This window comes from Gymnogyps californianus, chromosome 10 (genome assembly GCF_018139145.2).
Source record: "Gymnogyps californianus isolate 813 chromosome 10, ASM1813914v2, whole genome shotgun sequence".
NCBI classification, from domain to species: Eukaryota; Metazoa; Chordata; class Aves; order Accipitriformes; family Cathartidae; genus Gymnogyps; species Gymnogyps californianus.
The window spans coordinates 19,030,682-19,045,847 of record NC_059480.1 but is presented as its reverse complement, the minus strand read 5'-3'; the positions used below and the strand labels follow the sequence as shown (position 1 = coordinate 19,045,847).

Genomic DNA, 15,166 nt, shown 5'->3' with positions numbered 1-15,166 from the left:
TTGCAGGACGAAGAGGAGCTGCTGGCTAGGGACGGGGATGAAGGCTCCCACGTGCCTCTGCAGGCAGGGGTGCGCTGCCTTCACCCCCTCGCACCCTGAGCCCTGCAGCCCCTGGGGTTCAGCCTTTCCCCCATCCCTTCTCCTTGTGACTTGCAAGCACCCAAACCGTTCGGGGGATTTGGCGTCAAGGCACTGCCCGCGTTGCGCAGGCGGGTGGTGGGAGTTTCCTTCGAGCAGTGCGGGGCTCCCGGCGCAGAGCAGCTCAACGTGCGGCACCTCCCCGAAAGTGCTCCTGGGCATGCGCTCCCCACACTGAATTTGCTGGGGTTCGCACCCCTTGTGTTGCTGGCTTCACCCAAAGACAGAAGGGTGTGGGGTCTCACTGGCCTCTGTGCCAGGGCTAGCAGCGAGCCCCCTCCTCGCATGGCCCTCGTTGCCCATGGCAGGGTACCTGGAGAGGGGTTATGGTGCCCTCAGAGCCTGCGCCCCGCTTGGGAGGAGGACTGAGGCTGTGTGGTCCAGTCGATGGACACCCAAACCATAAAAGCACCTGGGGAGACAGTGTGCAGCGTGACGCCGCGCTCTCCTCGGACCCATTTCTCAGCCTTTTTGATGTCCCTTTTCTGATGGCACCAGGCGCTGTCTGTTTGGGCACAGTCAGTAGGTGATAGCAGGTCAGGCTGGGGCCAGAATCTGAATTTTTGCGAAAATAAATTTCCCTTGCAATCAGTGACTAATGGAAACATCACCTCGAATTAAAAAAAAAAAAAAAAAAATGCCAAGCAAGCATTGCACTTGCCAACTGTTTGCAGCTTTGCATTGCAACATGGGCTTGCTGCATGAAACCCAGGAAGTGAAACTGCCTGCTATTAATTGCCTGGGCTTCCAGATCAAAGGCAGCTCAGCAGCGCAGGCAGGGGAGAGCTGCCGGTTTACAGCCAGGCAGCTCCACAATGGGTTACTTGTAACATGGTCGAGGAAATCTGCCCCTGCCGTCCTGCCTGTGACCTGCTGTGGCTTGAGAGGCAGCTTTGCTTATTGAATTTTTTTTTTTTTCCCTTTTCAAAAAAAAAAAATTGGTTTCCCGCCTGTTCTTTGGATGCCACTGTTCAAACCCCTGAGGGCTCTTTCCCTTCTCTCCCCTTCAAATTTGCTCCATTCACTTTTGGACTGCACTAGCGTGAAATATTTCCACCCAAAGGGTGATTTTTTTTTTTTTTTTTTTTTTTTTTTTAAAATCAAGTGCCTTTTAAGAGAGACTTAAAAAGAGAGTTACCACCTCGGCTGTAGCCAGGCTGTTGCTTCCACGGCTCTAATCCATCTGCAGCCGCTTACGAAAGCGGGAAGGGAGCGAGCCGTGCAGGTTCATAAAGCATGGATCGTCCCAGGCAAACTCAATTGCTGCCTTTAAAGAAATTACAGGGTTGCTGGACAAAGGGATGTGATCGGTTTAATTTATCTAGGCTGAAGCGAGGCGTTCTGCTTCAGTCCTATAGGGAGAGAAGTAGCTGGAAGGATGCTGCCCAGGCTAGAATAGCGTCATCTGGATGGGAAAGCAGTCGATACCTGAAACAGGACAGTTTGGGGCTGGTATTTCCCGATGTGCCGTGGGCTATCCCTCCCTCCCCCCCTTTTCCAAGGGAGGGGACCCCGAAGTTTTGGGATTGCACGTGGGGTTCGTTGCTGCTTGCCTGCATCCCATGCAGTAATGGAGGCTGCCTGTGGGATGAGTCACTGCTCTCTGCTGCTGCCAGGAGGGTTTTATTTCGGTGGTTTTTTTCGGCTCCCTCCCTTGGACTTTATTCACCAGGGTGGGGATTGTATTTGGGAAGAGTGCCCTCCTCTTCCCCCAGCCCTGTGCTGCCGCTCTGCGAGGCAGGATCAGGCCCCAGAGGTGGGCAACTGATGAAAATCCCAGAGGGGCTGCCAGGAGCAGCCGGGTGGCCGGCGGTGGGTGCTGTGCCATGCCGTGCCGGGTGTGCGATGCCCCGTAGAGGGTGCAGGGGCAGTTTTGCAGCAGCCCCAGGGCTGCGTTACTGCCCCCCTCCCTCTCACACCCCACATAAATCCCCTCCGCGGCTGATCCCCGCTGTCAGGCCAGGCTGTGTCTCCCTCCCATCAAACCAGCGGCTCCTCTCCAGACTGGGGAGCTCCGCTTCAGTTCCCTGACCTGTTATCCTGTGGCTGTCAGTGACTGTCATGTTTTCCCCAGAGGTGACCGCAGCCTGGCACCAGGAGATGTGATCTGTGTGCAGAGGTTCAGGGTTGTTATTTTATTTGAGGACACTTGAGCAGGAAAAGTGCTTATGCAAACCTCTCGGTGGGGAGAGGGGAGCCTGGCTCCCCGGCTCCGGCTGGATGGAGTCACGTTCCCACTCCGGAGCTCCTGGGCTCATTCCCTGGCGTGCCGGCCAAGACAGTGGTTGTTGTACAGGCAGTTTCTTGCAGAGAAGAGATGACACAGCGGCTTATCCACTGGGGACCTGGGATCAGCTTTCAGTTCGGTTACAGCCTTCAAATGTGGTGGCTGAGAGCTGTCACGCTGCCACCGAGGTCTTTATGCTTTGATTTATTAAGCGGAGTTGGAAACTTAAACACTGGAGTGCATCGGGGCCTCAGTCCCTCTCCTGCTCTTCCCCTGCTTAACAGGGCTGGCACGTGGTTCGTCCCCCTCCTGCCAGGGTGGCACGAGGGTGCGAAGAAATGACCTTCATCTCTTGTGCCTGCACTGGGCACTCCTGCGGGATGGCAGGCAGCTGCCCAAGGACAGCTCTGTCTGTCCCTTCCTCCCACGTCCGGGAGCGCGGGAGGTCACTGTCCCCTCAGTGCCTGTAACCCGCTGGCGCTGAGCATGCAGGAGGCCAAGCGCCATCATCCCTCCTGCATCCTTTGCAGAGCACCTTGCTGTCCCCGGCTGCCATGCCGCGCTTGGACTGTTGGCTTCACAAAGCTCTGGTTGCTCCAGCTTCGCTCTCCCCCCAACAAGGCTGTTATTTCAGGGGGTTTTGTCCCTGATGGATCTGGGCTCCTGTCCATAACCGAAGCATGTTTGGCAGCTTTCTGAGCCCAGAGCGTTCCTGTCCAAGAGGTTTCAGTCATCTCCTGTTCCTCAGCAATCTGGTTCCTTATGTGTGAATCTGCATCCACCCAGTTTGAACCGCCCGGGACTCCGGCTGGGGTGGGTCTGCCTGTGCTGAGGTTGCTCTGCTACCTCTGGGCATCTGCTGTCCACATCTTTGCATTTCATGGTGGTGAGGGTGGCCCAGGCTGGGGGAACGGGAGCCCTGGACCTGCTCGCTGGGGATGGTCTTCCATCGCTCGCAGAGGAGCAGGTCTGCTCGCTCCTTTGCCCTTCAGCCTGTGCAGTCGGGATGGGCTAAGCTTTCATTTCCAAAGGGAAGGCCCAGAGGCTGGGTGAACTCAGGTCAAGGAGCTGGAGCGAGTCAAGCCATGTGGTCGGTCCTGTTTTGACCAAAGAAGAGTCTCCTTGCCGGAAGGCTCCTGCCCTGGGAGCAGGAAGCAGCTCCTGCCGCCCATCTGGGCAGGGGGGCTGGAGAGCGTGCAGTCCGCAGGTCCCCTCCCTGGCAGAGGGGTGCCTCCCCCCATGATGGGACTGCTCGCGTGTCCCCCTGCCCGGCAGTACCGCGATGGAGCGGGGCTTCTCCCCTGGGGCTGCTGCTGCTCGGTGCCTGGACAAACCGGGGGGCCAGGACAGCATCCCAGAGCTGTGTGCAGGTCCCCGCGGGGCCAGCCCAGCAGCATGTGACTCAGTGGCGCTCCACGCCCCACGCGTGGGTCTGCAACCAGCCAGAAAACTTCCATGGACAGTGTCGGGAGATGCCTCATAGCAGGAAACTTCCGCTTGCTGCAGCCCAGTGAAGCACCGGGAAACCTCCTCCTGTTTACGGGGTGATGTGCGACAGGCGTGGGAGGTGGGACAGGGCTGCTGGGAGGGTGACGTGGCCTCAGGAGCTGCCCTGACCCCAGAGGAGCGAGGAGGATGTGCCCTCCTCCGGGGCCATCGGTGCTGATGCCGCCCCGGCCGTGGCAAACGGGATGATGCCAAAGCAGAGCCGGCGCCAGCAGGTCTCTCGCCACTTTGGCCAGCTGTGAACGCAGAGCACAGGACCCTCTTCCCTGGGGCAGCACTGCGATAAATCAGGCTATTTCGAGGTGTGGGTTGGGTTCCCGAGGCCACTCTGCCCCTTGGCTCAAGTGCCATTAATCCTTTCACGTGCCCCTCGTTACAACTAGACGCCCCATGGTGCCAGCCAGGCCAGATCCCAGGACTTATGGCTCCTTGAAGGACCCTGATCGGAAGCAGGGGTAGGAGGTGGCAGTGATGCCGAAGCAGCTCCTTAGCCAAGGACCTGCAGGAATGTTTTAATCTCGCTCAGCGCTCCACTTGAGCCAGCCTCGGGAGGTACCACCGCGCCGGGGCTGAGAAGTGGCTGAAGAGCCTGAAGCGGAAGGTTTGGGGCTAAGTGGCTGCATTTTGGGCGGCAGAGGCCTCTCGCAGGGGCTGCTGTGGGCAGGGCTGAGGGGTCCTTTCCTTCCCAGCCTTATTTCCCTGAAGAATGGATAGCTGACCCTGTGGAGGGTGCCGGGCCTTGAAACCAGCTGGGGAAGGGAGCGTGGCAAAGCCTTTGGGAAGCGCAGTGAAGAAAGAAAACTGAGGATGTGCTCTCCTGGCTGGACCTGCCCTGACCCCCATACTCCTGGTGGCGACCAGCTCTTCCCATCTCCGGCTGCCCCGGGTCTGCTGCTGGAGCACGGCGTCTCCTGGGCAGAGCTATGCCTGCGCTGGCGGCTCCCTCTGCCCCGTGCCGGCCGGCAGCCCCCTCTCGCCCGTCCTGCCCGGCCAGGGGCACCGCGTCCCTGGGCACAGCTGATGGCAGTGGGAAGGCTTGTAGGTGGCTTGTGATCCTCAAGCTACTGATGAGAGATTTGGCCCGGAGCCATCAAGGGTCTGCCCAGACTTGGGGGGAATGGAACGGTGGATGTTTTCTGGGTGCACTTTATAACTCAAGTCTGTTTTCCCTTCCTCCAGCGTGTGGCCCAGGAACCTTCAAATCTAAGCAGGGGGAAGGTCCGTGCTCTCCCTGCCCTCCCAACAGCCGGACCACCTCTGGAGCAGCAACGGTTTGCACGTGTCGAAACGGCTTTTTCCGGGCGGACACAGACCCTGCAGACAGCGCCTGCACCAGTGAGTCCTGCCCTGGGCAAGGAGGGGAGGCGAGGGGAGCTGTGAAGGTGGCGGGGGTCTGCATCTGGGGCGGGGGGGGGGCAACTGTGCTGTGCCCACACCAGAGGTGAGCCGGGCATGGGGGCACGCCATCCCTGACCCCCACGTTCCCCCCGCAGGTGTCCCCGCTGCCCCCCGCAGCGTCATCTCCAACGTGAACGAGACGTCGCTGGTGCTGGAGTGGAGCGAGCCGCAGGACACGGGCGGGCGGGATGACCTGCTCTACAACGTCATCTGCAAGAAGTGCAGCGTGGAGCGGCGCCTGTGCACCCGCTGCGACGACAACGTGGAGTTCGTGCCGCGCCAGCTTGGCCTCACCGAGCGTCGCATCTACATCAGCAACCTGATGGCCCACACCCAGTACACCTTCGAGATCCAGGCCGTGAACGGCATCTCCAACAAGAGCCCCTACCCTCCCCATTTCGCCTCTGTCAACATCACCACCAACCAGGCAGGTCAGTGGAGCTGCCAGAGAGCAGGGGCTGGCTCTCCGCCGCAGAGCGGAGCGGGGATTTCTTGCTGACAGCCTTGGAGGCTGCAGTCCTTTGTGCTGCCGCGTTACTGGCTCTCCGCGCCTGCATCTAATCCCCTGGGTAAATTCTCCTCTCCGTTTAACGCGTGTCTCCTGGAGGAGATGAGATCAGAATGCGTGCAAGCGGAGAAGGGCAGGGTTGGCAGATGCTCTGGAGAGCTCTGGATCTCCTAGACCTACCCCAGAGATGTTGTGCCTGCTGCGAAGGGAGGAGGAAGGAAATGAGATTTCTCCCCTGTGGGCCTGGGAAGGCTCAGCACCAGCCCAGACCTTCACAGCCAGCCGAGTGCTCTGCCATTCCCTCCTTCCTTCCGCTCTGGCCCGGCTCCAGCGTGCTGGTAATCTCCAGCCGCCGCGCTCTGATCTGATTTCACGGGTCTCATCGATGGGGTGGAGCGCGAAGTTCCTGGCGAGTGGAGGAGGGGAGGGAGCCCCGGTTTGGGATGGCAGGGCCCTTCCCTGGACCTGTTTGCAGCTAGGCGTGGGGTGAAGCGTTACCTCGGTGCTATTTCCAAGGCTCCCCTTGGTCCCTTATCACCTTGGCTGCAAGATGGTGAGATGACACCTCCCTATGGAGACTTGTGGGAGGCCAGTCTCAAAGCTTTTCCATGTCTTTCCACTGAGGTTATCCAAGCAGGTCCCAGGCAGAGAGTCCCCTATGCCGATGCGGGATGGTGGAGGGGGGAGCCTGGCACAGACGGCTCATTCCTCTCCTGCCCTCTTTCCTAGCCCCGTCTGCCGTGCCTACGATGCACCTGCACAGCAGCACCGGGAACAGCATGACACTGTCGTGGACTCCCCCGGAGAGACCCAACGGCATCATTCTTGACTATGAGATCAAGTACTCGGAGAAGGTAAAGCAGGAGGCAGAGCAGCCTTTTCCCTCCTCCAGCCCTTCTGGCTGGCTGTCAGCATTGTGGCAAAGAGGGTCCCCACACAGATAGTGCCTGGGGGATGTGGGAGCCAGCAAAGGGGGGATTGCTTCACAGAGGTGACACCCACATGTCTCCCCTACAGCAAGGCCAGAGCGATGGCATCGCCAACACAGTCACCAGCCAGAAGAACTCAGTGCGGCTGGATGGGCTGAAGGCCAATGCTCGGTACATGGTGCAGGTCCGGGCACGCACGGTGGCTGGATACGGCCGCTACAGCCTCCCCACGGAGTTTCAGACAACTGCGGAGGACGGTAGGTACCAGGACTGGGCTGCCTCCGTCCCCCAGTCCTCCCATGCGTGCTCCTTCCCCAGCCTGACTTTGATTCCTGCCTCTCCCCCTGTCAGGCTCCACCAGCAAGGCTTTCCAGGAGCTGCCTCTGATCGTGGGTTCAGCCACTGCGGGGCTGCTATTCGTCATCGTTGTGGTGATCATCGCTATCGTCTGCTTCAGGTACTGGCTTTGCAGGGAGGTGGGGTTCAGAGCTGGGTTTGGGCGTTGCTCGTGTCTGCCCCAGAGCTTTCCACCTTGCCTGTGGGTAGAGTTCTGGCAGCTGCAGTCTGAGAGCGAAGGACTGGACCTTCTGCACATGGGTACCAGAGTGCGGGTCCTGTGGGAGGACTGTGCATCTCTGCTTCCCCAGCACCAGCTGGGGCTCTGCCCAGGCTCCTGCCATTCTCTCTCAGCACAACTAGGCCATCTTCTCCCATTGCACCTCGGGCCGAGGGATGGCTCTGCTCGCAGGCTGCCAGAGGGGAAGCTCTCTGGCATAGGCTGTCTGTGCTGGGATTTGGAAGCTGGCAGTGAATGTCTTTGCCCCATCAGGAAAGGGATGGTTACTGAACACCTCCTCTCGTCTCCTTTGGGCAGGAAGCAACGCAACAGCACGGACCCCGAGTACACGGAGAAGCTGCAGCAATACGGTGAGTGTGAGAGCCCAGCAAATGGGCTCTGTCTGTCCTCTCCCAATTCCTGCCCCGTGAGCAAGCAAAGGGGCAGCCCTCACTAGCCAGGGGCCAGGAGGGATGGGCTGACAGCTGGCCAAGCTGGCTGGGCATCTGTCACCCATGTTGCATCCCTCCTGGTGATGACTCCTCTGCCCTTACAGTCACCCCTGGGATGAAAGTCTACATTGACCCCTTCACCTACGAGGACCCCAACGAAGCCGTCCGGGAATTCGCCAAAGAGATCGACATCTCCTGTGTCAAAATCGAGGAGGTCATTGGAGCAGGCAGGTCCCGGGGCTGGGCACAGCAGCTGCTGAGACTGCCACCTCTCACCCCGCTGCGTGGCTCACCGTGCCTCCCCCTTCTTCCCTTCCCCACCCGCAGGGGAGTTCGGAGAGGTGTGCCGCGGGCGCCTGAAGCTGCCCGGCCGCCGCGAGATCTTCGTGGCCATCAAGACGCTGAAGGTGGGCTACACGGAGCGGCAGCGGCGGGACTTCCTGAGCGAGGCCAGCATCATGGGCCAGTTCGACCACCCCAACATCATCCATCTGGAGGGTGTGGTGACCAAGAGCCGCCCCGTCATGATCATCACGGAGTTCATGGAGAACTGCGCGCTCGACTCCTTCCTCCGGGTGAGCATCCGTCCCCTCCTGCCCTGGGCTGGGGGCTGCAGCGCATGGGGGACAGCAGCTCCGAGCCCTCCTTCTCCATCCCTCTGCATTGTCATGCTGGCATCCCCCGGGGCTAAGCTGTGCATAGACATCGTGGGGTGGGGGAAGAGGGGTGGCTCTAGGGAGGAGGAAGGTGGTGGTAGCACATTGGGATCCTTCCCCAGTCCCTTTGGGATGTTGCAGACCCCTCTGATCTCTCCTCTGGCAGCTGAACGACGGGCAGTTCACAGTCATCCAGCTGGTGGGAATGCTGCGAGGCATCGCCGCTGGGATGAAGTACCTTTCGGAGATGAACTATGTGCACCGGGATCTGGCTGCCCGCAACATCCTGGTCAACAGCAACTTGGTCTGCAAAGTGTCCGACTTCGGGCTCTCTCGCTTTCTGGAGGACGACCCAGCTGACCCCACCTACACCAGCTCCCTGGTATGGGACACTCGTGGGGGATCCACCGATCTGGGGGTGGAGGGAGACACCTCAGGTATGTGCTAAATAACGGAGCTGTGTATCCGTGCAGGGGGGCAAGATCCCGATCAGATGGACGGCTCCTGAGGCCATTGCCTACCGCAAATTCACTTCAGCCAGCGACGTGTGGAGCTACGGCATCGTCATGTGGGAAGTGATGTCCTACGGGGAGCGACCCTACTGGGACATGTCCAACCAAGACGTAAGTGCTCCCTGGGGAGCGGGAAGCTATGGGCTGCCCATGGGAGCCCAGGTGGCTCACAGCCTGCCTCTGCGCGTCTCTCCGCAGGTGATCAATGCAGTGGAGCAGGATTACCGCCTGCCACCCCCCATGGACTGCCCCACGGCGCTGCACCAGCTGATGCTGGACTGCTGGGTGCGGGACCGCAACCTGCGGCCCAAGTTTGCACAGATCGTCAACACGCTGGACAAGCTCATCCGCAATGCTGCCAGCCTGAAAGTCATTGCCAGCGTCCAGTCTGGGTCAGTGGCATCCCCGCCTCCAGCCAGGACTTCCCCCAAGCCTGGGGAACACTGGGGTGTTCGGGATTAGAGATGTGGGAAGGCAGGGATAAGAAATCTCCCCCTCTTCCAGTTACACCTCTCTGTCCCCTGCTCCCTGTGACCTGTGGCTCTCTTGCCCTTTAGCATCTCCCAGCCACTCCTGGACCGCACCGTCCCGGATTACACCACCTTCACCACCGTGGGAGACTGGCTGGACGCCATCAAAATGGGACGGTACAAGGAGAACTTTGTCAATGCCGGCTTTGCCTCCTTCGACCTGGTGGCGCAGATGACTGCAGAGTAAGTCCCTGCTTGCGGAGGAGGGAGAGGGCTGGGGCTAGGGTTGCTGCGCCTTGTCCCTTGTCCCTCACCTCTCTGGCAGTCAGCTCCTCCTGCCTGAGCACGTGGAGGACTGAGTTGTGCATGGGGTTTTCCCAAGTGAGTTAAGGTCTGGGATTCAGCATCCAGTCCCCTGTGGTGTTAGAGGGACACTGGAGCTTGGCAGAGAGCTGTAGTGAAGATGGATGGGTCCCTTGGCAGCAGCTAGATGAGGCAGGGCCACGTGCTGGTATTGCTGTTGGCAGGGGGCTGAGTCTTCACCTTCTCCTTGCAGAGACCTGCTGAGGATAGGGGTGACGCTAGCAGGGCACCAGAAGAAGATCCTGAGCAGCATTCAGGACATGAGGCTGCAGATGAACCAGACGCTCCCGGTGCAGGTTTGACCGCAGGGGACTCTGCATTGGAACGGACCGAGGGAACCTGCCAACCAGGTTCAGTTTGCGGTGCAGCCCGGCTTCCCGTTTCCCCCTTCACACGGCGCTCCTCTGCCTCGGACGGTCGCCTGGGACGGGATGGGACGGGCCGCCCTTCCCTGGATCGGAGGCACTCATGCCGAGAGGGAGCCCAGCTTTTCGTCCCGTGTCCTGGAGCGGCGAGGCAGCAACGCATCTTCATATTGAAGATGGATTATGGGACAGAGATGGCACATCCCGCTTCCCGCCCTGTCTCGGTGCTCATCGGTTTGAAGAGTTGTTCTGCTTCTTGGATTTCTTTTCACCCCGTTTTCCCCTCAAGTCCTCACTTCCCTCCCCTCCCCGAGGCCACAGACTGTTGACCCGTCCGCTGAGTCCGTCAGACACGTCCGAAGCCTTCCCTAACTCTGGTCCCCGCGTGGAAGCAGCCGGGGGAGGCCGAGCCAGCGACAGGGCCGGGGCTGTCGGCCCCAGACAATCACTCCTCTTCTCCAGCCCTAGCGGCCCCTCCGCCCGAGGGTCTGCACTGGAACGTGTCCAAAGGGAAGGCTTCGCTCCCTTTCTTGGCTTTGCACGCCAGAACCCGAACCCCATGAGATTTACTATGCAGGGAGTTAGGCAAAAAAAAAAAAAAAAAAAAAAAGATATATTAAAAAAAAAAAATAAGAGGGAGCGGAAAGGGGAGGGAGGGGGACCAGGCGCCCGGCTCCGCATCTCTTACCCTCTTGGTTCTCCTGGCCGGCTCTGGACTGCAGAGCGAGGCCGTCAGCACGTTTGCACAGGGACCCTCCGCCCCCTGACCGACGGCAGCCGCGCTCCCCCCCGAAGGGCCGGAGAGCGGGGCTGGGGCGGGGGCTGGGGCGGGGGCCGAGGCCCGGCCTCCCCTAGCCTCCTCTTTTATGCAGAAGGAGCGGGTGCCGCCGGCGCGGCCGCCCCGCTCCTGACACACGCTGTGATTGCTGCCAAAAGACTCACTCACCTTTCCCTGAGGATTCACTGCAGCCCGGTTCCTCCAAGCGGAGGGAGAGACTCCCAGCGTGCCTGAGTGTGCGTGAGTGTGTGCATGCGTGCGTGGGTGTGTGCTGGCCGGCAGGACTGTGTGAGGCAATGGGCAGAATAAAGGCAATAAGAATTTTACCGGAGTTTCCTTTGCTCGATCGCGCTCTCACTGGATGGGCCCGGCTGCCTGCGGCTTCGCTGCCCACCGCGGTCCTCCTCCTCCTCCTCCTGGCCAGACACAGGCTGGCTCTGTGCCCCTTTCTGCTCCCCCTTTCTCTTGCTGTCACGTATTCGGGTGGTCCCGCAGGGTCGGGCCACGCAGTGATCCTGTACCCACCCTGCAGCGCCTGGGGACCCAGTGTGCTCCCTTGTGGGTGCGTAGGGTGGAGGTTATGAGTCCCAGGGCAGAGCCAGCCGTGAAACTCCATCTAATGCACTCAGAGATGCTCATCGTTTCCCCCCCCCCCCCATCCCCTCCTCAAGTCAGGCTGGAACTGTGGGAACCAAACCCAGTGTGTGAAAACCGAGTGGGGAGCAGCCATGCTTGCTGCCCGTCCCAGCGCCGGAGGGTCCCCGCAGCCCTGGGGCTTCTCCCCAGAGCGCCGGTCCTCCTCTGCTCTCCCCAGGCAGAGTCTGGCCCCGGGCAGGAGTGTTGCAACAGCCACCGGCATCCCTGAATCACCGGCTTCACTCCTCCTTTCCATGAAATGGCAGCTGCGGAGCCAGGTGGGAGCACGCCAAGACGGCCGGCCTGGCTGCAGGCAGCAAGGTAACCCCCCCCTGGGGGCTGCTGTCCCTGGGAGAGCAGGGCAGGGGGGTCCCCATGCCCTCAGCCCAGGGGGGGATTGCTCCCTGGTAGCGAAGGGGGACCCCTGGTTGCTCGTGCTGGGGGTTTTCAGGTCCTAATTCCCCCTCAGCTACAGTACACCTTGCTGGCTCACTTACAGGGATACTTTACTGGCGGTGCAGAGGGGCAAGCGGGTGCTCCCCAAAATGAGGGGGTACACCCCTGCACTCCCCCCGCACTCAGCCCCGCTCCCCTCCTCCCCGGGCTGGCTGAGCAGGTGCTATTTTTCCCATTTCCTTGAAACTCGCCTGCCCTTAGGTTTCTCATTAACCCCGTCCGCCTCCCCAGGGAACAGTAAACGAGGCCAGGAGGGCGGCTGGCAGCAGGTCCTGCACTGGGGAACAGGCTCCCCACATCCCACCATCCCTCCTCCACAGGATCTATCAGGGATGCTGGCTGCCGGGGACACTGCAGCCCCGTCTCGCTGGGGTTTCCCAGCCCTGCCCGCCCCAGCTTGCTCCCCACCCTGGCTGGTCCCTGGCCCCCACCATGGTGGGACCCTAAATGGCAGCACTGGGCAGACCTCCCCCCTCTCCCAGGTCAGGCAAAGCAACTTGGCGTTGGGAGGCTTTTAAGAGCAGGTGGCCAAATAGAGCCCATTTTGGGCTTGCTAACCCCCTCAGCCCCCCCGGCTGGAAGCACTGTGGGGCTCAGGGGCTGCCTCTGCCACCTTTGCTCCGCCAGCCCCCGTGCTGCAAGGGTCCTGCTGCTGCAAGGTTTGGGGTCCCACCAGCCCCGGTGCATCCCAGGCATCCCCACCTCAACCCTCCATCCTGGCCTGGCTTTGCTTTGGGGGGTTTCTACTCATTTTAAATGGCAAACCCACAACAAACCCCTTCTCCCGGCCTTTGCCATGCCCACCCTGCTCCCGTGGGGCAGGACGCAGCATCCCTGCAGCTGGCCCCAGGAGTCCCCCCACCTCGGCCCCCCACGCTGCCTGGTTTGCACCCAGGGCTGCACCCAGCGGCTCTTCACGTGCTGTACCTGCCACCTCCCTTTTTCATACAGATATGTATAGGGGAAAAGCTGTGTTTAATGGTGAAAGAAAAGCAACGGCGAAAAACAGCAGCAAGGGAAATTAATGCGAGCGTGCGTTTGTAAAAATATTTTTTAACGGAAAGACTTTTTTTCAATTAAATTATTTAAGGAATTTTATGGAGGTCTGCAGTGCCTGCGTGGTTCTTGGGGGGTTCTGGGTGGTGGGGAGCCCTGCGCTGGGTGGGTGCAGGCGTGTTTGGGCACTTGCATGTGTAAAAGCAGGTCCGTGGCAGTGAGCAGGAGGCACTTGGCCCCACACGGGTGCAAGGCCAGCCTGAGCCTCCCCAAAGATGCTCCCCGCCACCTCCCAGGACAGCCAGTGGGCGAGGACCTTTGGGGGGCTGAGGGGAGCAGGCGATGCTCCCTGAGCTGCCAGCCCTCGGGTGCCGCTGCAGGGATGTCCTGGGGCAGTGGAGATAGGGACAGTGTGGGGGTGGCCCTTGGGGAGTGTGGTGGCCAGGCTGGGGTGGGGGGGAAGGCAAGCCCTGCCTGCACCCTGCCTGCGCTCTGCCTGTGCCCTGCTCTTCCCCCCCTCCCAGCCCGTGCAAAAGAGCCTTTTGTGCTGCTGGGTTTTTTTCCCCCTTTTTAATTCCTAACCAGGAGATTAAGGGAAGACAAAGGCTACGATTGTTCCCGCTCTACAGAGAGCTGGAAAGTTCGGGGAGGGGGGACTGTCCCTTTCCAGACAGGCCCAGAGGAGGGGGACGTGCGCCCCAGGTGGAGGGGCCCGGACCAGGAGGACACCCTGGGAGCGGCGGTGGGGGGTCCCGGGGGCACGGCTGGAGCGCAAGGCACACCAGGGGCTAAGGGGGGACCCCACTGGGGTGGGCCGGGGGCTCAGGGCTCCGGCAGGAGGGTGGGAGGCTCTCTGCAGCAGAGGAGGAGGAGGAAGGCTGGGGATGATGGGTTGGCCGGCTCGCCGGCTGCTTGGCGTTTTCCCTGCTAACTCTTGGCTGACACCTCGATGACTTGGCAGGGAGAGGATCCCGCAGCCCCGTCAGCCGCCTGGGGCCGGCGCAGCTGGAAGGGATCACGGCTCAGCACGGCTCAGCACAGCGTGGCTGTGACCCGGCAGGCCAGCCCGGGGCATGGGGCAGCGGGGGCACGGGCACCCCTCACGGCCCCCACCATGCCCCGTCCCCGCTGCCACCCTGCGCCCATGGGAATCGCCAGCGCAGTCGTGCCAGGGGCTGCATCCTGCACCCGTGCTCAGCCAAGGACGGGACGGACGCCGGCCAAGCAGGTCGTTGCCTCGTGGCTGGAGCCGGGGATGCGCCGTGGCCCGGGAAGGGGCTGTCCCCGCGGCACGAGGGACAGGACCCGGCGAGTTTTCCCATGCTCGCAGGGAGCTGCAAGACACCCACGAACGCCCCGGCTCTGCTCCTTCTGTTTCCCGTTAAGATTATTTATTGGTAATTTTTAAGACCACTTACAGACTCTGTTCACGTGCCAGGACCCTACACGGCTTTTTCCCAGGGCTTTTTTTTTTTTATTAAAAAAAAAAAAAAAGTTTTAATCATTTTCTTCCCACTCCTTCCTTCCAGTCTCCTTTGGTAGCTAGCGGGGGGCTTGCACATGGTGCAGCGCCCATCTGCAGCTGCCACCGCAGCCCGTCCTCCCTGCCCACTGCTGCTGGGGCTGCATCCTTGCCCCCTCAAGCAGGGCTGAGCATCCCTACAGGGGGACCATGGGGGACAAGACCCCCCTGAGTGGTGCCCAGCATCCCTGCACCAGGAGCTGCCAGCCAGCCCGGGAAGCTCCTGAAAAGGGGATCCAGGGGCTGGGGACTGAGGGGCTGCCTTGGGGAGCAGGAGGCAGCTCTCCCCCGGATGCCTGGGAGCTGACATCGTCTTTGGCAGCGCACAGCCAGCGAGCGAACGCGCCCGCATTAATCACCCCGCGCCTGCTTGCCTTGTTCAAGGAGCAGAATCCGACCCGACGCTGGACCGGGAGGCAAAAATCAGCTTTGGGTTATTAAACAAGACCAAGGCAATGCCTCGACCCGATGTGGTGGTCTGGTGTTGGGGAAAGGCTGGGTCCGCAGGGGGAAATCAGAGGGAAAGCCGTAGCGGCCTTGCTGGTAGGGCTGGGGCTGGTGCCAGGGGCTGCATTGCTCCCGCCACGGACCACCCCGGCTGGAAACGTTGGCTCCTTTGGAAACGAGGGGAGCAAAGGGGCTGCTGCACGGCCAGGAGCGATAGGTAGAAATGCCCTGGTCCCTGCCAGCTTCCCTCG

General features: G+C 60.9%; 1 protein-coding gene across 1 annotated transcript in view; it reads left to right on the top strand.

The window, feature by feature from the left end:
- The window catches only part of EPHB3 (EPH receptor B3), a 28,001-nt gene extending 17,340 nt beyond the window's left edge, over positions 1-10,661 (top strand). The window contains exons 4-16 of the mRNA XM_050902241.1: positions 5,051-5,206; positions 5,365-5,700; positions 6,507-6,631; positions 6,795-6,963; positions 7,058-7,163; positions 7,581-7,633; positions 7,819-7,941; positions 8,042-8,289; positions 8,537-8,752; positions 8,844-8,993; positions 9,081-9,274; positions 9,440-9,595; positions 9,909-10,661. Coding sequence (XP_050758198.1) covers positions 5,051-5,206; positions 5,365-5,700; positions 6,507-6,631; positions 6,795-6,963; positions 7,058-7,163; positions 7,581-7,633; positions 7,819-7,941; positions 8,042-8,289; positions 8,537-8,752; positions 8,844-8,993; positions 9,081-9,274; positions 9,440-9,595; positions 9,909-10,017 — 2,141 coding nt within the window. The 3' untranslated portion in view covers positions 10,018-10,661. The remainder of the gene's footprint in view (positions 1-5,050; positions 5,207-5,364; positions 5,701-6,506; positions 6,632-6,794; positions 6,964-7,057; positions 7,164-7,580; positions 7,634-7,818; positions 7,942-8,041; positions 8,290-8,536; positions 8,753-8,843; positions 8,994-9,080; positions 9,275-9,439; positions 9,596-9,908) is intronic.
- Positions 10,662-15,166: the final 4,505 nt, after the last annotated feature.